This window comes from Haliotis asinina, chromosome 14 (assembly GCF_037392515.1).
Source record: "Haliotis asinina isolate JCU_RB_2024 chromosome 14, JCU_Hal_asi_v2, whole genome shotgun sequence".
NCBI lineage: Eukaryota > Metazoa > Mollusca > Gastropoda > Lepetellida > Haliotidae > Haliotis > Haliotis asinina.
Genome location: NC_090293.1, coordinates 28,130,464 through 28,157,253, shown reverse-complemented (window position 1 = coordinate 28,157,253; position 26,790 = coordinate 28,130,464). Strand labels below are relative to the sequence as shown.

General features: G+C 40.5%; 1 protein-coding gene across 1 annotated transcript; it reads left to right on the top strand.

Annotated features, from left to right (window-relative positions):
• Window positions 1-281: 281 nt before the first annotated feature.
• Window positions 282-24,436, top strand: LOC137261132 (uncharacterized bromodomain-containing protein 10-like). Its single transcript, XM_067798826.1, has 14 exons — window positions 282-1,053; window positions 4,451-4,619; window positions 5,565-5,635; window positions 5,872-6,086; window positions 7,078-7,238; window positions 8,901-9,009; window positions 9,539-9,584; window positions 10,427-10,518; window positions 11,580-11,780; window positions 12,617-12,718; window positions 13,058-14,200; window positions 14,954-15,076; window positions 15,462-15,632; window positions 16,045-24,436. The coding sequence occupies exons 1-14, from the start codon at window positions 651-653 to the stop codon at window positions 20,662-20,664; spliced, it is 7,626 nt and encodes a 2,541-aa protein (XP_067654927.1). The 5' UTR covers window positions 282-650; the 3' UTR covers window positions 20,665-24,436.
• The last annotated feature ends 2,354 nt before the right edge of the window (window positions 24,437-26,790 follow it).

The following is a 26,790-nucleotide window of genomic DNA, read 5'->3' as shown; positions in this document are numbered from 1 at the left end:
ATCTGGTCTTTTCACAAAAGGTAAAAACGATGGTGTAATTAAATTTATGCAAATATTTCGGCATGTCTTCAGAACGAGGCCCATTTTAGCACTTCTATTTTGCATATATTGTGCCGTGCATGAAATAGTCCACAAATTCCTCATTGATTGGTGGTATTTGTAACATTCTACTGGATGTATGATAGGAAGAAGCTATTGAGATAGATATGATAAGTTTGCTTCCATAAAATATGGATCAAATATGTCTCTCTACATGTTTGTCCCCCTCAACAAAACATGTCGCCGTATATTCTTCCGCGCGTGCAAGGTGGAGTGGCTTTCTAGAAATTGGTTTGTTGTGCAGGTGTGATGTTACGAAAATTATTTCCCAATCACACTGTTTGTTGTTTTAGATGTTTAAAAAAATCACAGACATTGTAAATTCAACTTACAGACATGACATTAGGTCATCCGTTTATAGACAAACGCCTTAAAATGGACCCTGTGTGGAATCTCCCGTATTGTTGTTATAGAATTTTTAGGAAATAGTAAATTTTACACGACATGTGTAAGAAGAATAATATGTTTATTTTTATTTACTGTGACTGATGACACCCGAGAACTATCTTTCGTGCAAACACCATTTAAGATGATAACATCATATCTCTAGAATGGAAACGGAGGAGGGTGAATACGTGTCAGTTGAAGACAACGAAATTTGTACAGTGGAAAGTGGAGGTACATTCTACTGGAATACTGACTTGGGACACTCCGAGCTTGTTGAGGGAACAGTTTCTTTCGTGACAAATGAAGAAAATTCTTCAGTCGGTGAAATAGAAAACGAAGTAGACGAATCTTCAGAAGAGCAAGAGAATGAGGAGGAGGAGGAAGAAGAAGAGGAGGATATGGAACCTTTGAGTTTCGAACTTCAACAAGGCTTCAGAATTTTACGTGAACTTATGGCAGATGCAAACAAGTCGGTCAACTGGCACTTCTTAGATTCAGTCGACGATTCTTTCCCCGAAACCCACGACTATTATGACAGAATTAAGTCTCCAATGTGGCTAAAGAAAAGTAAGTAACTCAAATTATATGATGGTTAGTTGTGCTGTCAGTTGATTGTCAATGATTAATACGGCACTGATTTCTAGAGGAATTCCCTCAAATTTTGGGAAAACCCCTGATTCTATTTTTGTCATTTCCCAATAACGTTCACATATATATATTTGTGACTTAAATGTTTCCATAAAGGGTTGTGTAGCAAAGTTTGAAGTGATGTTATTGATGTTTTGGTCATGGATGTCAAGAAGGTGATTATATGTGAAACTGGTTTGTTTCAAGTGGACAGCACTTATAAATCACAACAAACTTACTATGTTCTTGTAAAGTGAATGTAACCAACTCAGTGTTTACTTAAAGTGACAGTATTTTAAACCATAATAAATCATGAATTTCAATTAATACTGACAAGTAATGTTTGCGTGCATACCATAATCATGTTTAAAGTTGCACTGTTCAAATTTTCAGAGGTCTTTACAAAAAATACTGTTAACATTGTAAGTATGATAACTTACTTTGGCAAAAAAATAAGAACTTGAAACCTTTGTAGTTTCAACTTTGTAAGTTATGATGATATAGGTGGTCCGCTATCATGTCTATCTTTGACATGTCAACAAAGCAAACATACAAACTGTCTGTGAGCTTCCTTTTTATATGGTAATATGGAATATTTTCCATGTTGTAAGAAGAAGATTAGATATTAGTGTCACTCAAGCCAAAGTATAGTGGTTCCTGTACATACCTCACATGTTAAATATAAAAGATTTAGTGGGTCCGTGAATTCAAATACTATAGAAGAAATGAAGGAGTCGGTTAAATTTCTAATTCAGAATGACTTGTGTCCACAGATGAACTAAAAACGATCATCATGTCAGTTTATTTGATTGATTGGATGATAAAGACTGCAACCTCAAATAACTGACTGATTGTCAAATATGTCCAGTTTTGTATAAAAGGATACAGTTGATTGCTATTTCCTACTGTTTTCTGTGTCATATTTTGATTATTGCATAGAGGCTTATTACTCACTATGCAGTTGGTAAGAAAGGCCTTATTCAGTTAGTTAGTTTACACTTACCAATTTGAAATTTGAAATGAAATGAGAAAATAACCCCCAAACTTTTACAAGAACATTTTTTGTCTGACCCTGGGTAGCAATAATGAGAATGAAAACAGACTCCAAGATTTTATCACCATTGTCTAAGCAATGACACCCGTGAAGGTCCGGGGGTAGAATAGGTCTTCAGAAACCCATTCTTGCTACAAAAGTCGACTTTGCTTGCAGCAAGAGGCGACACAAGGGGTCGAGTGGCCAGACCCGCTGACTTGGTTGACACATGTCATCGGTTCCAAATTGCGCAGATCGATGCTCAAGTTGTTGGTCATTGGATTGTCTGGTCCAGACTTGATTATTTACAGACCGCCACCATATAGCTGGAATATTGCTGAGTACGGCGTAAAACAAAACTCACTCACTCACTCTAAGCAATGATGGAAAGATCAAATATATGTCGGAACAAATATACCAATCAGTCATGGACATACATGTTTGTTTTTCATACACTAGTATGTAAAATAGATGGTGAATGATTTCAGTTTTTCAACCTCCAACATAAAATTTTATGCCCAATATTTTGTATGGTAACCTATAAATAGCCCCATGGATTAGCCCTTTGGTGACATCATGATCACAGAACTGAAAACCTCGCCATTGTAACCTCACAATGAAATCTTCAGGGGGATTGCAATCTCAACCCGGACAGATTTGAGCATCTACTGGTGTGGATTGTGATTGTATGGGTTATTTTATATAATCAGAGTCTCTACCAGTAGAGACTCTGATCGCAATCTCTACTGGTAGAATCTCTACCCTGACATATACATGCATATGTTCATGTGATATATAGTAATAACTTGAAGCTGAATTCCAAATGACTTTTTTCTAATTTCACACACAATATTAAATGATATTTATGTAACATTTATCCAAAAAACGTAATGATGGTAACTGTCACTGTATATCATGGAGTATAATAATGGTAACCATGGTAATAGGGTTTGGTTTGCTTGGTTCATGGTTGAATGTTAAAAAATATTTTAAGCAGTGTGCATTTTTACGTGTCCTTCTCGCATTGTATCATTTCAGCATTGTCACTCAGACATGTTAATTTTTGTTTCAATATTTAAATCAATGTTTTCAGTGATGCCGAGTTTGTAACAGAAAGCCCATTTCAAAGAAGCATATTTTAAAATTATTTATTTGGATTTTATTTATTATCCATACTTAAAAATATGATATTTTTTTTCACTTTAGCAAAAAATAGTCACTGAATCTGTATAGCAAGTAGTAAAAAAATGTGGCATTATGTTATTGTTCTAGTGAAGGTGAAAATTATAGAAATAACGGCTTAAAACTGAATTCAAAACTGCTATATGAAAAATAAGTTTTTCCCAGTTTGCTTGCCCATGTTCATAATATTGATATTGCCATTTCTTTGAAATACCATAGTATTTCATTTAGACAGAAACAGTACAAGAGCTGATGAAATATTAATGCATGAGAGTGGTGTTTTATGCTGCTTGATGCACAACATCAGTCATTTTACACTGTGATAGCTTACTGTTCAAGGCTATCTCTGATTGATGTACACTGTTGGCTGTATTGATGATTAAGTGGCCAGCATCAATAAGCCAATTTTGAAACCTATTTTTATTAGTGCCCTGGAATGTTATTTTCTCATGCATAATACAAATGCTATAAATAGAAAACAAAACAATATTAGGGCATATTATTGTTTTGCCCATGCTGGGCAACTAACAGGATGGGGTGGTCAGGCTTGCTGACTTGCTTGACATGTCATCATATCCCAACTGGTAGATCAGTGCTCATGATATTGATCTCTGGATTGTCTGATCCAGACTTGACTATTATTTGTTGTTAAGGCAAATTTGGAGGGCCAGGGACATGTAGATTTCTATAAATCAATCAGGGCTCACTATCAGGTTACCAAGTACTTGGTTTGTATTTTCCTATGAGATCTGGAAATGAAAATGAGTGTACACTGATCAGTGAGGCCATGTCAAACTTTTCACATGCCTTAGGATGAGGCTTTGGCACAGCATGAGAATGCTCATTAAGACATTCATGTTTGTTTTAACATGTTATTTGGAACATTGGTACAACATTTGTTTCACAAAAAATACAAATGGACTTTCAGGATGAATTTTTGTGTCATAGAGTGTTCTTTTAGTATTTATAACCATAATGGTCTGCAGCACTAAGCATAACTGACTGTAAGAATGTTTCATGAATATCTATTGCTAAAATACAGTAATTGTTATTTAGGATTTGAACATCAATAGGTGAATCTTCCGCCTTTGGTTAAGTTAATGTTTTTTCATCTTTATGCAGTGGATGAGAAGTTTCGTCAGCATCAGTATGAAACCATCACCGAGTTTGTTGCTGACTTTCGTCTGATGTTGGAGAATTGTTTCCGCTACAATGGCCCTGACCATTATGTTTCTAAACGTGGACAGCGGCTGGAGACGATGTTGGAACAGAAGTTGGCACTGTTGTCACGGTGAGTAAATGGTTTTGGTCTGGAAGCAGCATTCGAAATAATCACCCACCAGGAAGTCAAGCCCCAGTTGTTATTGTGCCAGGCTGCCAGTTTCCAGTTTCTGCAGGTCCTTGTGTCCTTCAGTAAATTATTTGCTTTTATTTTTTGCTGGAATCTTTCCCTTGTTTGTGTTTGTTTTTTTTCTTTTTTAATGTTCAGGAATCATACACGATCCATCAAGTTACAATAACTTACAGTTTCACTTCCTGGCATCTCAGTGCTTTGTGTCAACACCAGTCTATGACAAATAAAAACTGTTCTTGGTCCCATAGGTTTCGCTAATTGAATTGTAAAACTGTACAGTGTAGTTTCTTTTGTTTTGAATGGTTTGACAAACTGGGCCTGCAGATTTCCTAGAGGGCTGTAGATTTTAAAGTCTGCAGGTGGCAGCAGGCCCCGATGGCCAACTGGCAAATTGAAGTTTTGCAAACACTGTCTTGAAGGGTGGCATGCTTTGTAAAGTTGTCATTCCAGCTGGAAAAAATGCAGTGGGTTAGACTAGTTATTCAAAGCATATGTTCTTCACACTGAAGACCCACATTCATTTACCCACCTGGGTACAGTGTGTGATGCCCATTTCTTGTGTACCCTGCTGTGTTATTGTTGGAATACATGTATTTCTGAAGCAGGTTAAACCAAATCAGTCAATCAGTAAGCCATGATTCAAAGATGTTTCTCAAACTGTAAACTGACAGTAAGATGTACTATCGAAAAGCCACATCTTTGTTTGCCAGACAATCTTTTCACACAAACAGTTTGATTTGTTGGTAAAACTGGAACATAGCATTGATGGAATCAGGTCTGAATTACTGGAGTACATACAGTTCCTGCAACTAAATAGCTTCAGTACTGTTCATTCAGTCATCTTTAATCTGACTATTTCATGTATAACTTTCCTTTCACCAGTGATCTGAGAGAGAAGACCAGTATAGCAGCCACCTCTGGGGGAGCCTCTGAAGAGTCCTTCTCAGCATCAGGTACATGGACATTCTCATACCTTAATCATTACCTGTTCCTTAATTCTGATTAACGCCATATTGGGGAGGCAGCCTCATAGTTTAAGTGTTTGCTTGTTATATCAAAGATATGGGTTCAATTTCCCAAAATGGTATGATGTGTGAAGCCTATTTCTGGTGTCCCCTGCAGTGATATTGCTGAATACTACTGACAGTGGTGTAAATCGATACTCAGTCATTCAATCACTGTTGTCTAGGTCTCCGCCGCCGTATCAAAACCATCGTGCCACATGACTCATCAGCGCTGTTGAACCACCTGCGTGAGGAGGAAGTGAAACAGCAGAGGGAACAACGTCGACAGCAGATTGCTGACCGCAAGGCAGCACAGGAGGCGTACCTCCACAACCTCCAGGAGTGGGAGGATCAACTGATGCAGGAGCCACTCAGGTCACAGATGAAGGCCATGTGGGAGGTCAGTAGTTCTCTCCCTTGGTTAGGGTCAGAGGGGTGGCCATGTGGTTAAAGCATTCGCTTGTCATGCCGAAGACCCGGGTTCGACTCCCCATATGATTGATACAATGTGAAAGGCCCTTTTCTGGTGTCCCTCACCGTGATATTGCTGGAATATTGCTGAAAGTGGCATAAAACAAAATTCACTCTCACTCATTTGGTTGACATAAAAAACAATCAATTCCTGATCAGTTGTATACCAAACTATCATACTTTCTTTAGCACTCACAATAATGATAACAATCGCAAATAATACCTTCGGTGGGTCATATTACATGCTGATTAAAACAGATATGGGAACATATAAAACTACAACTGTTCCATTATGTATTTACAGATTTTCACCCACAGTGTAATACAAAGTATGCCAAGAAAGCTGGAAATATATATAGGATCATTGTACTTTAATGTGTTCCCTTATTTGTTTCTATCAGTATAATTGTTGAAGTGGGGTGGGGGTGGAAGAGAGAAAGGGGGCGAAGAGGTTATAAATTTTTTATTGAGCACATATTCTTTTCAGGACCACCTGAGGTTTCTGTATTTCTAGGGTTGACGTGTCTTGAAATCATTTTTTTCTAATTCTAACCTGATTCCCTCTTATTACTGGTGTTTGTCTCTGGATTATGTAGAAGACTTCAACACCATGTTTTGTTCTGGTGTCAAGGGCCAATGGGAATCTTATGTAGATTATAGAAGCAGAGGTGGAACAAACACATTGCCTTATGACCCAGTGATTTTTTATGCCGGACAAGCAGATTTGTATGTCGTACTGTGCCATGACCAGCTGACTTTCCAATGTTGATTATGTTGTTTGCTTGAACAATCAGAGTGGTGGAATGGAAAAAATTATCAAGGCAAGTGTTTTTATGTGTGCCACTGTACTGGAGTACACTATCAATTTTAAAGTTGTTTCCACCCCTATAAAAAGCTTTAACACCATGTTCTGGTCTTAGATTCCTGCTATTGGCCACTTCCTGTTCCTGTGTCAAGAACCACTGAATCTAGAGGAGGTGGCCCACTATGAGCTGGAATGCAGCTTTCTCATGCCCAGACAGAGCTCCACTATGCAGAGGATCATGTCCTCTCTGCTCTCTACACCCTTCCAGAGGACCAAGTAAGTGTGTCATTTTTCTCAGTACCTTCCAGAGGTCTAACACTGTAGGACCTGTGAAGATCTGGGGTAGAATAGGTCTTCAGAAACCCATTCTTGCAACAAAAGGTGACTATGCTTGTCATAAGAGGCGATTTATGGGATTGGGTTGGCAAGCCTGCTGACTTGGTTGACACATCATTGGTTCCCAATTGCAGAGATTGATGCTCATGCTGTTGGTCACTGGATTGTCTGGTCCAGATGTGATTATTCACAGGTCGCTGCCATATAGCTGGAATATTGAGTGCGGCGTAAAACTAAACTCACTCACTTCAGAAACCCATTCTTGCAACAAAAGGCGACAATGCATGTCATACGAGGCGACTTACGGGATTGGGTTGGCAAGTTCGCTGACACGTCATCGGTTCCCAATTGCAGAGATCGATGCTCATGCTGTTGATCACTGTATTGTCTGGTCCAGACTCGATTATTTATAGACTGGCACCATATAGGTGGAATAATGCTGATTGTGGCGTAAAAACACCAGAGTGTCACTTTAAGGTTAATTGGACATGATGGGCAACAGGTTAAAGCTCACATCCAAAACACAACTGTGATTCTGATACCATTAGGTATGAACGAATTATCAAGAATGCAAATCTTGTCTCAGATTGTCAGTTCCAAAGTCCTATCTTGTACTTGGATGAACGACAGTTCCAGCCATGCAGTAGTTCACCATTTCAGTATTTGTTGACTGGATTGAATGCAAATGCAGAAAAACTATGTATGTATTTACAAAACCCAACATGTCTATATACACACACCTGAAAGCCTGTGTTACACCTGAGTGCTCACCTACCTGCTCTGACTGGGTTTGGTGTCCCGAATGCTTCATGTGGAGGGTAGTAAACCCAAGTGCAATGTCCTGACTTTGTCCAAGTTGTTGCTGTTATATGTAATATTATGACTAGTCATAACTGAAGGGCAGTGGATTAGCTTATTGGTAAAAGCATTTGCTCATCACGCTGAAGGCCTGGGTTTGATTCTCCACATGGGTACAATGTGTGAAACCCATTTCTGATGTCCCCCTGCTGTGATATTGCTAGAATATTGCTGAAAGCAGTTGAACACCTTTCTCACTGGTTAGAAATAACTTCAGTTCACTGGCATCAGGATAGGACATGGGTTTGCTCAGTCGTGTTGCATAATTCCACTGAAAAGAAATATAAAATGCCTTTTAATTAAAGCAACATACTTTTAAGCATTATCACTTTGCCTGCATAGGGCATCTAATTTGGAAGCACTGTTCCACTAGCCATTTGTAACCTCTCGGTGTGAAGAGTTGGAAAAGAACAATGTTATGTGATCAGGGGTGGAAATAACCCATTGCCCGATGCCCCAGTCTAGTGTTTTTTTTCTGGCGGGCAAGCTATTTTGTATTCATGCTGTACTAGTGTCCAGTGGACTTTTCGTTGTTAATTATGTTGTTTAGTTAAATAATCAACAAGAAAATCGGCCAGTATAGTGGAAAAATTATCAGGGCAAGTGATTTTACAAGTGCCACTATAGCGGGTTACACTGGCAGTTCAAGAATTATTTCCATCCCTGATGATGAATAACTATTTCCGTGATATGAATGCACATACTCCACTATTTAATCCTTGCTATTTGGCCTGCCTGTTCCAGACTGGACAAGAGGACCATGATGCCCTACTGTGTCTGGGAGGAGAAACTCCGGAAGAGAGTGGCTTCTTGGTACAAGGTGCTTGATGACAATCATGGAAATGCTTATAAAGTAAGTTCTTGGTGTCAGGGAACAGAGGCATGTCCAGAATCCTCCATGCTGGTGATTTTCAGTAGGATGCTTGATAGTGGAACAGTGTATGAAGGCAAATCGTGTCTTCTCCAGATGTATGAAGTATTGCCTGCGTAAGATCATCATTAGAAACCAGACTTTGTTAGTCATTAGTCCCTGTACAGATGTTGGAATATTTCTGTTACTGCTTGTTAGGATTACTTGAACTGTTGAGATTTTAGGTATTGATTGTACATACTTCTGGACTCAGGGTCATTAACTTACATGTCAACCATTCATGTGTTTATAGTCATGGTTCAATATTGTGTTTCCCTGTAGGAATTCGTTTAGAAAATGTCCCCATCAATCCATTGTCAAAGCAATCCTCAAAGAGGCGCCTTTGGAATTTAGTTTTCAGTTTAGATCCTCACAACCTAAGCTAGATGAGATAAGCAACTTAATGGAACTGTCAGACTAGGCGTAACATGACTGGATACACATTTTTATGAAACAATCATTTACTTTGCAGGCTGCCTACAAGCTGGGCCTAGATGTTCACTTTTTTAATGTGGCAGGTAAGTATAGATCAGTGAAAGGACCTTTGAGAGGCAGTGGGGGAACCTAATGGTTAAAGCACTTGTCTTGTGGAAGACCTGGGTTTGATTAATCACATGTGAAGTCTGTTTCTGCTTACACTGCCATCATTTTGCTGGAACATTTCTAAAATCATGCAAACAATACTCACTTACAGTCCCTCAGGGTTCAAAAAAGAACGAGGAATGATTGAAAAACTCTAAATAGGGATAAATGTGCAAAAACATAACTGAGACACATGGTCCTGAAACCTCTGTACCTGACAAGATTTGAAATCTTGACAGTTTATGATCAATCACAGGAAAAGATGTTTAAGAAACTATCAAGTAACATTGTTCTATTTTCATGCTTCACACAGAGGGGTGACAATCGGCTGGTGGAACAGACCCGGCTGTTTGACTGTTAGTGAGCTGTGCTGAGATGCACCTGGAGTCCGTGACAGCGCTGTTCCACCAGCCGTTTGTCACTCCTTGGTGTGAAGAGTGAAAATAGAACAATGTTGCATGATAGACAACTATTTCCATGATTGGCCACGAAGTGTCAGATTTCAGATCCTGCTGGGTCCAAACGTTTCGGGACCTAGTGTCTTATATATGTGTTGTACTCGTATCCCTGTGTCGAGTCATCTAATCATTCATCACTCATCAATGATCATTCATGGAATTCTGCTTATGTCAGCCCACTGGTTTCCTTAACCCCTGAGACAGTTGCTGATACTCCAACCCGACATTGTGGGAATACAGTTTGAAGCAATGTTCAAACAATCCCTTTTCTGTTCATTCAGTGTCATGCATTGCTATAATCATTTCTGTCTATTTTTCAGGAAAGAAAGACCCTCTAGTAAAAAAGAGTTTCCACAAACTGTCGTTTTATCGGAAAGTGTGGATTGTGAAAAGCTTGTGTGACAACTGTATGGTGAGTGTGGTGTACCCGTTCATATCTTGTATCTATCTCTGTATCCATGAAGGTACAGATTAGAATTGGTATTGATCTTGTTGTAAGAGGCAATGAACAGGAAGGAAAGTTCTTTAGTGCTTAATCATGCATGGTAAATAAAGTGTTACAGAGAACTGTCATATTCAAGGCCAAGGTATAATATTGAAATGTGCACCCCTTTGGTCACCAAAATGTAGAACTACAGCAGTCAGTTGCACTTGTTTGCTTCACTAGCATTGTCTAAAGTCAGAACCTTTATCACACTCAAAGAGTTCTGGTATATGTCCAAATGGAATATTTCCAGTTTGATATTTCCTTCTTAAGTATCTGATCTGTCTCTGGACGCAAGCAGGCCTTGCACATCTAGGTACATTGTAAATTCCAGTGTTTGCTATGTGATTTTGCCAAAGGACATCACTGCCAAATAACAACAGTAATAACTCGGTTCAGGCTGTCAGCTAGGAATCCTTGTCACAATATATGCACACTTGGAAGGCAGGAATGAATTCAGAAAATGGTTTTGTGTGATAATGAAACAATTTTACATGATATAAGGGGAGATAATCACCTAACAATCATCAGATGAATAGTGTTGTTTCCCTTGGACCATTAGTGCTATGTGAAGTGCAGTGGAGCATAATTGACTGGATTTAGAAATTGTCATTTAGCAAATGTGTGGTAAAATATCCTAGTTTGAATAACAGCTTTCAGCAGATCAAGTTCATGTCTTCGGGACCGTTCATAATTTATGGCTGGGGGAAGGTTGATGATGAATTTTAAGGAGTAACATGTCCAATGTGAATGACACCCCCCTCTAAGATTTATGTACAAAGTAGCTGACCTCCTGCATGTCATGTACAAAATCAGTGACCCTCTCCCCTTCCCAAAATTTGTAAACATACATTGAATATTTACATGTCCAAAATTACTGACCTCCGCCTTAGTACATCTGAAAAAAATTTCCAACTCCCCTACATGCACATGCGAACACAAACAAACCATATACTTACTTCACATATAAACTATTTGTCTCTGAGCAGGAGACACAAGAATCTCTTCGTGATGCCATTGAGGCCCAGCCTGTTGAGGAGCAGCGGAGCTACACTCTGGGCGAGGATGCCAAGGGTAACACGTATATCCACTTCCCTCAGTTCTGTGGGGCGGACCTGCGTGTGTACCGACAAGACCCGTTCCCTGAACCGGAGATGGAAAGTGATGAGGAAGATGGGGAGGAATCCAAGGTCAGATGTGGTTTAATTGCATGTGATTAACAAATGATTCAAAGTGAAAAATAGAGTGAGCGAGAATGGATTTACACCACTTCTAGCAACAGCCCCGCAATATCATGGTAGGGGACACCAGAAATAAGCTTCACAGGGAAAAATAGAACTTTAAAGGGGTCTGTTTGTAGTTTGGAAATAATTGTCGCTAATAGCCAATGTTTATTAAAAAAAACAAACAACAAGGATGATAGCCTTGTTTCCCAGTCTGATGATTGCAAGTTCCATGCCTTAAGTTTCATTTGTGATTAGGGTGGTGCTGAGGTCACTTAGTGGTAAAAGCTTGTTACATGTCTGATCTTGTGTTCATAGATCCATGTAATGCTTCAACTATCAATTTGGTGGTCTGTTTTATTTTCAAGTAGCAATGACATATCAAGCATGTTTCTCAGTGTGTCATTACAGCCACTCGCTCACTGTAATATAAGAACCTCTACTGCGTAAGGGTTGGATGAGACTTTTTGTATTAACTTATGAATCAAATGCAAGATTTCCTAGTTTAATGTTCCTGTACCATGTAAATGTACAAAAGTGATGTAAAGAAACATTGTTTAATATATTAATATTGCTGATGTTGTGTAAAGTACTAATTATTCATTAAATATGCAAGAGAACACTGGCTTTAGGACATTATTATGTTTTTATTAACTTCAGGTAGAACATTTGTCTTTATCAGTGTCAAAGTTTAACAAAATCTTTAGATCACTTTGGATGAAATGACATTTCAATTTGAAGTCAGTTTTGCAGTTTTGGTCAGTCTAGTGCAGTTTGTTGATGGTGACATCTGTCAATTTCAGTGTGCCTCTCAACAGAGTGAGGAGGAAGAAACGGAGACACCACCTGTAAAGAAGAGGCGAGTAGATGGCAACAGGAGTGCTGGTAGAGGAAGTGCTAGAAAGGTACGTTGGCTCCTGGAAGTGCCACACGATACACATTTTGCAGTAGTTTGTTCTTTACTTTGATGGTTTGATGTCCTCTGAATCAAAGTGCATATGAAGTTTTTGTCCTTGCAGAGTGTTATGTCACTAACACCTATGTTTTCATTATTGTCAGCATAGGTCTTTGCAATGTACTATTCAGATTTTATGTGGACCACATCTTTGATTCAAGGTTATAGTTTTGTTTTTGTTGGCATATGCTTGTTAGTGTGGAATTAGAATGGTTATATGACATACAGTTAAGAGACCACATGGCTGTTTTTCTGAAACGTCTAAAATATTCCTCTTTTGTTAATATAGACTGGTGTCGGACGTCCAAGTAGGAGATCAGCAAGGTTACCAGACACTGATGACACAGAGCCAGACAACACGCCAAGCGAGATCAGCACTGAGCCAGGGTCAAGGTCACTGACTGCCACACCAGAAATTGAAGAAATGGAGGATGAATATCTTTATTCACGAAGGACACGTTCGGGAAGAAGTTCCCGGAAAAGCCTTTATCGGAATGGGATCACAAGAGAGCTTGAACGGGCCCTACGCAAAATTGGACGAAGCAAAGTCGAAGACAGAGGGAGTGAAGAAAGAGAGGAGAGTGTCGCAAGTGATTCAGAACGAGATGATGTTGGTGGTACTGATAGTAATCATAACAATAACAATTGTGTGAGTCAGCCAGATGAACAAGATTCATTAGACTGTGCCCCATCTGGAGACCGGAGTAAAGGCAGTTCTGTAGAAAGGGGAAGTAGTGGAGCATCTCGAACTGATTCTCCAAGTTTCATTTGTGAATCGAAGCAAAACGGTGATAATAAAAACATAATGAAATATGAGAATGAGGTGTGTGATGTAAATAGTGTGGATGTTAAGACAGAGAAATGTGAGACTGATGTAACAGACAGTGATGGTGGCATGCAGTGTAATGGACGGACATGTGACATGTCAGACGACAGCAAGAGTGCAATAGTCAATGGTGATATTCCTAGTGATGGTGGTTCCAAGGATGGAACTGCTGTAGCGGAACATCTGGAAGGGCATGGTGGTTCTCAGGGAAAGGGAGTAAAGGGAGAGGTCAAAACAAAAATTCACGAAGACGAGAAAGTCCTATTGGACATTCAGAAATCTGACTCTAGTGCTCAAAATGTTCATGGTGCTGATGACTGTACAGATTCTAAAAGTGATATTAAATGTAACATCGATGCAGTGAAATCTGAGAATGACGTAGGAGAGAATAGCAAGGACTGTTCCTCAGAGACTTTCAAAGATGGTGACAAGCTTGTAAAGGATTCTGAGGCCAAGATGGAGAGCAGCTCAGTGGTGAATACAGAATCAGCACAGGAGGACAAGAAAGATGAAGGATCTGTGAAAGAAGAGGCCAAGCCATCAGAGAAAACTGTTGATGCTGATAAAGCAAATGTGGATGAGGAAGAGGAGGAAGAAGAAGAAATAGTAAGGAATTTTGAAGTAGCACTCTGATCAGCTAAAACCAGTGAACAGGAATTTCATCAGTTTGATTTCAGGAATTTAGTAAAAGCATATTAACTAGTGAAACCTACAGGACAAATTTTATGGATTGCATCTTCTTGAGTTTTGCTGACTGTTCAGTTCAGCTCAACCTGATGAGTTAGCTAGGATAAACGTCGTAAAATAAACCCAAGAAGTTCATAAAATTCATCCTGTATTACTACGCCAACTTCTGAATGCCTTTGAAGAATCACAGTGAAACCTAGTTAATGGAAATGTCATATATTTGTTGTATTGTTCATGTTACATTTAAACGAATTTGTAACACTGAGATGAAAGAGAACAGACATGTTGTCCAGCTGAGCTGGTACTAATACTAATATAGGCCTCCAGACAAGGGCCGTATCAGTGTATGTACGGATAAAAATATGCACCATACGGTATGAAATAGTTGAGACAATGTAGCAGATACGCACCATACCAACGGTCAGTAGCCAATGAAGAATCATTTATGGACGTGTTTATATGAAAAAGTATTGTTATTGTATAATTGACCTGTTTACACAAGCGTGGCACAGTTGAGGGATACTATGACATGTATTAACTAAGTCAGCAAGTCTGACCACCTGATCTTGTTAGTTGCTTCTTATGACAGGCGGGGAGACCAGTTATAGGATGGACCTTCAATGTTTTTGTTTTAAGGGGATTAGTAATGGATCATTTTCATTTGTCTTGCAGCTGCCCGATGTTGGATCTTTTGAGTTAATGGCAGACAGTGTTGAAGATCTGCGTGTTCTGGCGGAGAAGTTTGCAGAGCAGCCTGAGCCACCTATTGTTGGCACACGGGGAAAGAAGCAGAAGGTATAGTGGAGTTTAAAATATACAGAAAGGGTCTCCTCCTAGCAGTAGTACACTATTGGCATCTCCTGAACAGAAGACTCATCAACTGTCCATTGTAAAGATAGAAACTTCCTGGAATAATATGCTGACTTTTTTTCAACTGACATGAAAGTAGAGGAACACTTTTTTGTAATGTTTTGGTGTAGATCCTATCAGTCATTTTTGCTTTATCAACACAGAAACATTGATTCCACTGCGATAAAGAAGTTGTCTGTCCATAAGTGTTCCTCTTCATGATACCAGCTTCTAAGTGCCACTTAAAGAAATGTAATGATAGTAATTGCTCTTCATTTAAACCCTTGATGTACAAATCGCTGACTGACTGTGACAATGTTTTGTGTTGCAGTCCAAGCCCCCTCCCAGAAAGCGATGTGAAGTAGACCTCCATGCTCGACTCATGTACCTGCTGAAGGAACTGGAACCCTGGGAAACCAAACTGCTCCAGGCCAGACGGAAAGCTCGGGTCAAGATTAGGAAAGAACTGGATGAATTTAAAGAAGAGGAGGTCAAGAAACAGGTGGGCTAAATAATTTTAATTTACCACCAAGCGATCTTCCTGCACTACCTAATCTAATGCATGTTACCAGCATCTCCTTAGGTACAGTGCTTGCCACCTTTTTCTGAAACCTTTTACACCTGATCGATATGATACACAGTTGTCAAGATGACATGTGTACACATCTTTTGAGTTATAATATATTGATATAAAGTATTGAGAAGTAGCAATCACAACTCACGAGGGCATATATATAATGTGTGTCCCTTGTTGTGCAATGATCTCATGCAGAATGAACTTCAGTGTTTGAATGCTTCTCAAAAATGCCTGGAAAATTCTGAAATAAGAAATATACATGAGTGGTGCTAACCTTTTTTCAAGGTGTATCTGTTTAAAACTAAATAGTTTGATGACATGGACCTTGTTTTTGTAGGATGTGGAAAGTTGGAATACTGAGGAGTCCTCTGTCTCATCCAGTGAAGACACAGATGCTGAGGATGCTGGGAAGGAAGACCAGGTGGAGGTGAAGGTAAAAAAATCAATCTCTGCCCCAACACCAGTTTCAACGGACAGCCGAGACAGCATGGCTGGCAATGCTGATGAGGAATATGAATTGGATGTTAGTTCTCGTGGGCGTCTACGCAAAAGGAGAGTTATACCCAATAATATTGAGGACCAGGGAATCAAGAAGAAGAAAGTTGTTAAGCCTGGAGAAGAGCCCAATTCTCCAGCCCACATGCCGAACATTCTCCAGAAACAGATGAAACCAATGACATCTTCAGCAGTGCTATCACAGGCTGGAGCTTCATCATCTGTCCAGGGTCTCTCGGCCAGTAAGATACTCCGTATGTCCATTCTGAATCAGACTCAAGGCAAGACTAGTCTACTTACACCAGGACCATCTGCTGGGAATATCAGACTGACATCTTTGACAAGCGGTGTGTCAGTTACTCAATCTTCTCATCCAGTTATTCAGAGCCTTCTCACAACTCGGCAACAGCAAGCAGCCACATCACCTTTACAAGTTCGACCCAAAACATCAGTCACACAGGCAATAAGACCCCAGTACGCAGCAGCAAAACCAGGAGTACCCCAGGTATCTCCCAATCCATCCCCCGTGAAACAGACTTTAGAGGTGGCAGGGGGTAATACCCCAGCAAGTACTCAGAAGATCCTTAACTCCCTGCCTGCCAGTGTTATACAGCAGCTGCTCCGACACAAGGCCATCAAGATTCAAACCACAGGACCAGGTGGGACAACTTTGTTCCTGACCTCCGCTGTACCAACCTCATCATCTCAGCGCAGTGCTACGTCACAACCACAACAAATGGCAGTCCAACCACAGCAGGCAATAGCTTCATGTCAGCCACCACCAACTCAAGCAGTGTTCACCAGTCTCACGGGATTGCAAGCAGATGTGTCCAATCCTTCTGAGTCATCAGGTCAGCAAGTAAACCAGTTCACAGTGATCAGCCAGTCTGTGGCTGCCTCACCTAATGTAGTTCCTTTACTGAATCCAAATATCATCAGTGGAGCGGGAGTGGCTACTAAACCACAGTTGTTGGTGGGAACTGCCTCTGTTGCATCGTCACCTAAACCTGTGATAATGGCACAACAGACTAGTCCCAGTCAGATATCCCCAAATCCAGCTTTAACACCTGATCCAGTGGACCAAAGTAATACAAAAGCATACATCACCACTAATATTGCATCTCCATCTAAACAGAAGTATGCTAGCAATGTTACTGTGAAAGCCTTGTTGGAAAACAGGGCCTCCTTGAAGGGCCCCGATTTACAAAGTATCATCAACAAAAGTGAAGCTGGTGAAGGCCTGGTATCCAGCATCAGGTCAACTGAGACTCCAGCACATACCACTAAGACCAACATCAACCTGTGCAAGGTTGTACTGCCTGCCTCTGGAGGACAGCTGAAACCCCGGGTTGTGAAACTCCCCACACAGGAAGCCCTTGATTCTGCCCTACAATCTGTTGTGACATCAGTCCGCACATCATTACCAACAGCCCACATCAAAGTGCCATCGCCAGTTACCTTACCCTCTATACAGCCTCGTCGTAATGTCACTAAGACCATTCAGAGCATGAAGGTACCGATCCCTGCTGCCCATAGAGTTGAATCTACTTACTCGCCCATTACAATAACCTGTCCCTCCAGTGTTAACCAAAGTGCCTCAGAGTCCATCACCAGTCTCTCACAAGTTACCAAGTCACCACTTAAGACAGAGTATGTTATACAGAACCCAACTGCAACAAACTCTTCTCAAAAGAACATGTTGCTGAAAGTTGTGCCTCAAAATTTCATCACTTCTCAGGGTCTAGTACAAGGCTACCTGACTCCGCAGGGCTTGGTGATACCACAGAACAAGCAGACCGTGTTGTCTGGAGGTGTGCAGATAGCGTCTTCTGTGAATGTTGGTGGGGCAGTATCAACCCCCAAGACAAACCAGATAAATGTTGCTATCAGCAGTCCAGGCAAAGACACAGTGACTCAGACTGCTCAACTAGCTGCAGTCAAAGCAGTGCAAGATCCTGGAAAACACTTACAGTTGAGCTTTTCTCCAGGGAAGCAAACAGTTTCTCCTGCTTCTGTTCCAGGACTCTCAGCAGTTAGCTTGAACATGATGGGTAAACAAGTTGCAGGAGATGGTAATCCTCTGCAAATAACAGTTCAGAATCAACCAACTTTAGTGTCTGCATCAAATGTGATCAAGACTGTCAAAAATACGCCTCTGTTATCCAAGGTTGCTACTCCAGCAGCTGAACTTGTTAAGCAGATTGCTGCAGGACAAAGCACCATGATCCAAGGTACTAGAATGGTGGTCCCTGCAGCAGCAACTACTCAAGGAAAAAACACAGTGATGACGAATGTTGGTGGGAAAGTGCCTGTGTCTGGGCAGCAAACGCCAGCTGTCATACCAGCATTGATGGTTGGGCAGCCAGCTGTAGCCAATACTCCTATCACACCTAGACTGATTGTTCCAGCACAACAAATTGGTGGAACTCCTGTACAGTATGGCAAGTCAGTGAATATAAGTTCATCTGAAGTGACAAATAAGCAATCTAACTCTGTACAGCTTACGGGAAAAGGCCAGTCACCCTTTGTGTTGTCGCTTGGCGGTGGTCTTCAAAATGTTATTCTCTCCCCACAGAAAGAAACATCTAGTCAGCCAGCTAGTCACATACAGAATGCAACACTCCAGATGGCTGCACCTCAGACATATAGCAAACAAACTGCAGTACCACAAAGTGTTGCAACCTTGCAACTACCAGTTCAGTCAGTGCAGGTCAATCAACAACTTCTGAAGCTGACACCACAACAGTTATCCTCTGCCCTGCAGATCTCCCCACAGCAAGCTCTTTCAGGGGTGCAGGTTATCCAGCAACAACAGCAGCAGCAGCAACAGATCTCAGTCAGTGGATCCGGTCAAACAATACCCTCAAAACAAATCATACTGTCACCCCAGCAACTGGGCAATGTTGCCATGACACCAGGTGTCAAGATGGTGGCTCAGCCATCAGTAGGTGCTGGCATAACTGCACTGATTAACAAAACTCCTCAGTTCATGCAACAGAAAATGGCTACAATACAAGTTGCTGCAACCCCAGGACAGCAAGATGGTAAAGCACCTGTTCTGCTTAGGCCACATCCAGCCCCAGCTGCAGGTCATACTGGAAAGGTTCTTCAGGTTGGTCAGCATCAAATGCATATCAGCAAATCTCTCCCACAACAACCTATTTCATCCCCTTCAGTTCAAACATCCAAGCTGCAACCGTCGTTTAAAATGCCTCTCTCCAACATTCAGCAAAATCCTGGAGTCCAGTTTGTGTACTCAGCAACAGGTAATACATCCACTTTGGCAGCCGAACCCATAAGTACACCCTCAAGTCCTTTAGTCCCCAATCCTGGCACCAACAGAGTCTCCATCCAGGCAGCTCAGGCTTCCACTAAGGCTGCACTCCAGGCTCATCTCAGTCAAACCAAGGCTGCAACCAACGTCTCAGCAGCTAAAACAGGAACAGCCACACTTTCTTCCATGCTGGGCCATGAAAAGTTGAAAGCTGTGGCTAAATCATCTGCCACCAGTCTGGTTTCGTCAAATGCCAGTGTTGTCTCGCATGTTCTTCAAGCAACTGAGGCCAAGTTCCCAGCTTCTACAGTGGTCAACAACATAATACAAGCTGCCCAGGTTACTACAGAAGGGAGCAAGGTTTCCCCAGCTAAGATAGTATCACCTTCACAAGATGAAGGAGAAGCAGATGGAACAGGCAGCAAGCAGCAGAAACTTCTGTTGTACAACATTGGGGGCCAGTTGATGACTGCACAGGGAGTCCCCGTTACTGTGGAACAAGGTGTTCTCAAAGTACTGCCACAGGCCACAATCCAGATAGGCAACCAGATGCTCACAATCCGATCTCCGTCCTCGGCCATGGTTGAAAGTCCACCAGGAGCTCCTCCTCATAATGATAGTGGACCAAAAACATCTTTAAAGCCAACACAACCAGCATCAGTGCAACCGGGCACCAATACCAATGTTTTGGTTCAGGCTAATATAGCAAGTGCAGGCATTGGCCCGAGTAATGTCATTAGTCCAAGCATTCATTCTGATGGTAAATCTTTGCCAAGTAATCACTCCCGAACAAGTACCTTGTCACCAGTTTGTACACTGGCTACAGCTGACCAGCTCACAGCCCAAAGTCAGCAAGCATTTCCAGGAAGCCTTGATAGTGGTGATTTGCTCTATGGAGCTGACAATAAGCAAGAAGGATATGCAACAGCAAATAATATTCAGACTAGACTACAAATGACACAGACTGTAGTTGGACAAACTGTTTCAAATAATACTGTCACAATACGTTGTCCAGTTTCTGGTGAACCACAGACCCGGCAGTTGATGTCCAGTGTGGTAGATGAGCCGCAGGCACATCTTGTGACCTCTTCCAGTGGCAGCAAGACAAAACCTGTTCTCCAAAAAACAGGCAGTAGAGAGGAAGCTGCTCTTAATCTGTTGAGTCTTGCAAACATGTCGGACAGATAAATGTGTATGAATGGCAAATTATGAAATGTTGAAAACTGTGGCCTTTGTTACTGGATGTTGATAGGTTGATATAAAAAGACATGAACTCTGTTGGTGATTTTTGGGCAACACTAGCTGCTGTATTGTTTTGCAAAATGTGTACCAGGTAATCGTTTTCTCAAACAGTTGCACATACATATGGATTATGTAGCAAGTATGACTGGTCAGTCATGGGTCTACTTGTGTCTCAGTTGTCTCAGGCGGCATAATCAGGACTTTCTTGACCTTGACCTTCACCTTGTATAACACGCATCACAGACCATAGGACAAGGGGTGACATCATTCCATTGTCTATATACTCAACTAAGGGAGCATCACCATTCCATAATGTATGCAAGCATTGTCCATTTGCACCTTTGATAATTACATGTTTTGCACATTCATGTATATACAAGACATAATTTAGAGTTTGTTCAGAGTACAGAGAATGTCAAATTTCAATTATGCTTGGGAATCAATGCTTCATTTGATTCAGTGGTTAAGTGTAACTGAGATCTGTTTGGAGTTGGAGTTTATTGTTAGAGATTTTATGATGGACATGACTGTGTCCTTCGCCAACAAAACCTGACACTGTTTGATTGTGGATAAAAATTGTGTTGGATAATGGCTGATAATTTATCAAGCCATTGTCCTATAGTTTTCCCTAACCCGGCCTGTACAACAAAGATATTTGCAGTGCTAAGATCATCATAACTCCATTACTTTAACACAGTGGTTGTAGCACTGTGATCATTTGTTGAACAGAGCCCAGAACATTGCTAGCTGAACTATGCCCTGTGATCTGTGCTTGGAACTAATAGGGTCAACAAAGCAGGCTTGAGACCGATGTGAGAGATGTGTTCTCTGTTAATTTTGATGTCAGTCATGATAACTGAGCAATGAATTATGAAAATTGTAAAATATATTTCATTCTTTTTAATTATGTGATGTATTTAGTTCATTGTTAAGTGTATTGAGGTCAGGTGCTAAGTTACTGTGTTATGATTAAGGAAGTATGTACAATGTATGCCTGAAAGGATCCCTGAAAATGTTTGGGGAAACTCGGCAATCTTTCATACAGTGTCTCACTGAAACATTAGTGCAACAAAATTTAAACAAGAAACCAAACAAAACACTTTTCACAGTTGCATCCCTTAAATTGCAAGGATCCTATGATATGTCTATGACCTGCACCTCTTCATGTTCTCAGTGTCCCGATCTGGCTGAAATATTGCCGATGTGACGATAAATATGAACTGATTCATGCTTTCAGCCAGTATTAAGCTGACACACTCTACTGTAACTGAAGTATTTTTCAAAGCAGCATTAAACCCAGCTGAAACTGTTGAGGAATCCCCTGTGGACAAAACCTGTAAGCAACTTCCATGAATTCTTACCTGACCATTAATATTTTTATATGAATCACAGGGTAGCCTACTGTTTAATGAAATGAGATATATTGTGGCGTAGAAACGTCTGTAGACTGATGAAATCATTCAGCCTTAGTTTCACCAGCTGTCATGCAGGTCACGATAAGAACACAGGAATTTAAGACTCATAATGATCACAAATGATGGGTAAAAATATACCTCGGTGATAGTGACTTTGTAGTCATTGTAGTCATGAATATAATAACTTATTCTAGGATGCTCATTGCCTATACATCATTTGTTTCAATACACCTGGTTCCATCATCGCTTGTGACTAAATATGAATTCTTAGATACAGTGGTCACTATTTTTAGCTTCAAATCAACCATTCTTCATGTCACAGCCACAGCCTTGCAGTCATGTTCTCTATTCACAGCTTCGTGTGAGGCAGGGTGATGCAGTGGGCTAGACTTGTGGTTAAAGCGTTAGCTCGACATGCCAAAGACCCAGGTTCGACTCCCCATATGGGTACAATGTGTTAAGCCCATTGTTGGTGTCACCCCAACGTATTGCTGGAATATTGCGAAAAGCACCGAAAACCAAACTGCATGTTAGGGAGGACGGGGCTGCTTAGTGGTTAAGGCAGTGGCCAATCACGCCAAAGACCCTGGTTTGATTCCCCACATGGGTACAATGTTTGAAGCCGATTTCTCGGGTTCCTTGACATCATATTGCTGGAATTTTGCGAAAAGAGGAATAGACCCATGCTCACTCTCTCCGTGTCAGCGTCAAAATTCTAGCATATTGGGCTTGTTTGACACAGCTCCTTCACACAGTGACTTGAAATCGATGTGTAATACTGTGTACTGTTGATGTTAAAGAGACGTGGTGTATACAAACCCATGAAGTATTCACAATGTTGGACTAGTGACATAACAGATGACACTATTCTTCAAAACCAGGTAATGAACCTGTTCATATAAAGAAGAACTGGAACAGTTTTGTTTTTTCTTTGAGTTTTAGAAGCTTCAAACTGCAAACTTTACGGAAAACAACAACAAAATAAATAAGTCATTATCCATAAAGTTTGTCTATTCAGTTCTATTTGATGTTACCAGATTGTTAGCCATATACAGAGATACTAGTATTTGAGACCTAATATTTATACTATTCTCTCTTGTCACTACATGAGTACCAATGTTGGTTTTATGAAGTAACTTGTAAGCGTTAAAAAAATGCTAGGTTTCTGTAGATATATACAAGAAATTAAATTATGGAGCCATCCTCCAACTCATTATCAGTACAAGGTAGGAGTCTTACCAGGGTATGAAACTCCCCAAAATTTCAGCCAGACCACAGGGTGGTTTAGATGTAAAACTTGCCAGCCCTGACCAAAATTTAGCTGCTCTCAAATAGTACTAATTTACTTACTTACTTTTCTTTATGAGTGAATTGATAATGATTTCCTATTCTGAAATATGATGAACATATTTTTTACACAAGTCTTAATTTTAACCTGATGGTCGCCAGGTGAATATGAGATTCTGGCAGTCTGTGTTGAAAATAACATGTCCCATGCAGTCGGGTAGGGAGACAGGCAGTTTTTCATATATACTCAAAGGCAAAAATAACAGTAGCTGGATGACATTTTGTGTATTGGGTTTCAGAAGAAAGTCAAACATCAAGATTTTCCTTTTCAAATTTCAGTACAGGTTCAGTTAATATTTAAAGTATGCCTGATGTTTCAGGATATGTAAGAATGTGAACAGGCAAGTCTGATTTTAAAATATTGAATTTGTGTCAGTTGATGTCTTCTTTATAAAATTCTCCCCAACAATCTTGAAAAAAAACTAGACTAAAAATTAATTTAACCAGTGTCTTACGCACTGGAGTAGATATATGGGTAGTGATTTTTGGTAACAACTAAACTGATCACATGGACATTATCAACACTAATAACAGGATACCTTTCTTACCATGATCCTCAAAGTATTGACGATGCACATAGAACATATGAAGCAATAAATAACTTGCAGCCCTGCTTGTACTTTGACATTACTGTGTGTGTGTTAGCTTGAGAGGAAATTGTTGCGCCTTAATACAAGACAGATTGTTGTAATTGATTGTCAATACGTTTGCAAGGCACCAAGACTGTACATAGTATTTATTCATACACTACATGTCTGAAATTGTCATGATGATGTGCAGTCATAGTTAACTTATTTGCTAGCTGATTACCCATTTTGATTATTTTAAGTTTTCTGTTGATATATTTTTACTTCATCTGCAAGATAGCAGAGTGTATTTTACCACTTTCCACTGCAGTCATATTGTGAACCATCTTTGATATTTTGGAATGATTGAAATGCAATCTTCTATAAAACTATTGTGTGTTTGTTATTTTGTTTGGATGTCTGTCAGCGATGGCCTGTTAATATACTCTTCAAGAAAAAGTAGGGGAACTGTACTTTCGAGGTACAATTGTCGAAATTGGGAGATATTTGGGATTGAATCAATGTTGATAAAATAATAATGGATGTTTTGAGAATGCATCACCACATGGATTTCATTCAAAGCAGATCTGTTTGTTCAGTTATCCCCCTTGTTAGGTGACTGGAGTATGACATGAAAAGTTCAGGTTAACAATTTTCAATCAGTTGTGTGTGATTTGACCCTGAAAACCCAGACCATGCAGAGATGCAAGAAAATTATCGGAAAAAATGGTCTGCAGTGATTTACATGCACGTGTAGGAGGCTCCCATGTTGTGCACATGCTTTCCATGCATTGTGTATGTGTATAGTGGTAACATGAAATTAAGCTGCATACACAAGATGAATGTCAATGTAATGTTCCTCAGTGGGTTTTCTTTCTACCAGACTTGAAAGTTCAGGTTCCCCTACTTTTTTTTGAAGAGTATATGAACCAGGCAGCTCAGTGACAAACATCATGAGCCACAATCACTGGGACACAATCAGGGCTGGGATGGGTATCCCAGAAAATTGGGATGGGTGGGTAACGAGTTCTACCCATTATGATCCTATCATAACAGACTGAACACTGTAGCGTTTTATTCTTTCATAATTGAAAGGTTGTATTGTCTTTGAAGATTTAGACGTAGTGTACAGTTACCAGTTAAGATTTTAAAAAACTTGAAATTTAACTTCTGAGGTGAAGAATATGTTGCCATTTATTACAAATTTGATGTCAGGAATTAATATAACTGGGATCAGAATAGGGTAGTAAGGGTTGGGGTACTCAGGCTGAAACCTTGGACCCATCCTGAACATCGATAGATGACAGGTTAGTCACCTCTAAGGACATGACCTGTTAAGGTTCCAGGGTAGAATAGGCCTTCAGCAACCCATGCTGCCCATAAAAGGCGACTAACAGGATCAGGTGGTCAGACTTGCTGACTTGGTTGACACTTGTCATTGGTTCCCAGTCGTGCAGATCGATGCTCATGTTGTTGGTCACTTGATTGTTTGGTCCAGACTCGATCATTCACAGACAGTGGCCATATAACTGGAATATTGCTGAGAGCGGCATAAAACTAAACTCACTCACCCACTCTTATGACAAGCATGGGTTACTGGAGACCAATTCTAGAGTGAGGTTCATCAAAAGTGTCCAATATCTGCTCTGCTTCAGGCCTTCGTCCCACATCAAGCTGACAGGCTGTGACATCATTAAACTACCGTTCACGCAACTGGGGAAGTTTTTGAAGGGCGTTTAATGTAGTACACAAAAAATGGGGGAATTTATGGACATCAACTTCTGTGATACGAGAAACACAATATTTACCAGTGTATTACGCAGTTATCAAAGCATACAGAACAACGTGTAGTGGTTTCATACTTGGGTAAACAATAGCAGGGGGTGCTACCTTTCATGATGCTGGAGGGATGGTGGGGTAGCCAAGTGCTGAAGGCGTACGCTCCTCACGCCAAAGACCTGGGTTTGATTCCCCAAACTGGCACAACATGTGAAGCCCATTTCTGATGTCCCCAGCCATGAAATTGCTGGAATATTGCTAAATGCGGCATAAGACCTTGCTCACTCATGATCTTGGTGGTTTGCACATGGACACCTCAATTACCTAAATGTCTCAAACTGCTTTCACCTTGGGGAACGTTATTTTGTTAAGTTTGGTCGTTCCAGATTTACACACCCGGGAGGTGATGGTTATGATACCGTGTAGTTGTAATACGACATTTACATTAAAAAGGAGAATAACGTACACTTGCAGAAAATCTCGCCACTGATATATGCTGTTGTAAGAAGTGGCTAAAACTCCACTTTAGCAGCACCACACAAACACATCAGCCAAATTCCCTGGGTATGTACTGGTGTTTCACCGCGGTTTTTGACCAGCAGAGGCTGCCATTGTGCTAGTTCATATGAATAAACTCTTATTCCAGCCAAGGCCTACATCGAGCACACCTTGGTATAGTGCTAAGTCGTCTAGTTACATGCTGGACTACTTTTGTGCAGTCATTGCGTGGGTCAGAGAAGCGTCAGCGCAGCATACTTAGGGAACCAGGCTCACAACCATTTGAGGGTAACATCCAGCCCGGAAGTCCGGCAATAAGCTCATTTTTGTTTCCATGTCCGTCTACAGCTCACACGTGTCCAACCAGAAATATCTAATGGGTCTTCAGGAGAAAGCTTTAAACATGTTAGCTTTACTAAGACAGCGTGGATTTAAAGTTGGTATTGTAATGGTATGGCTTACATCAC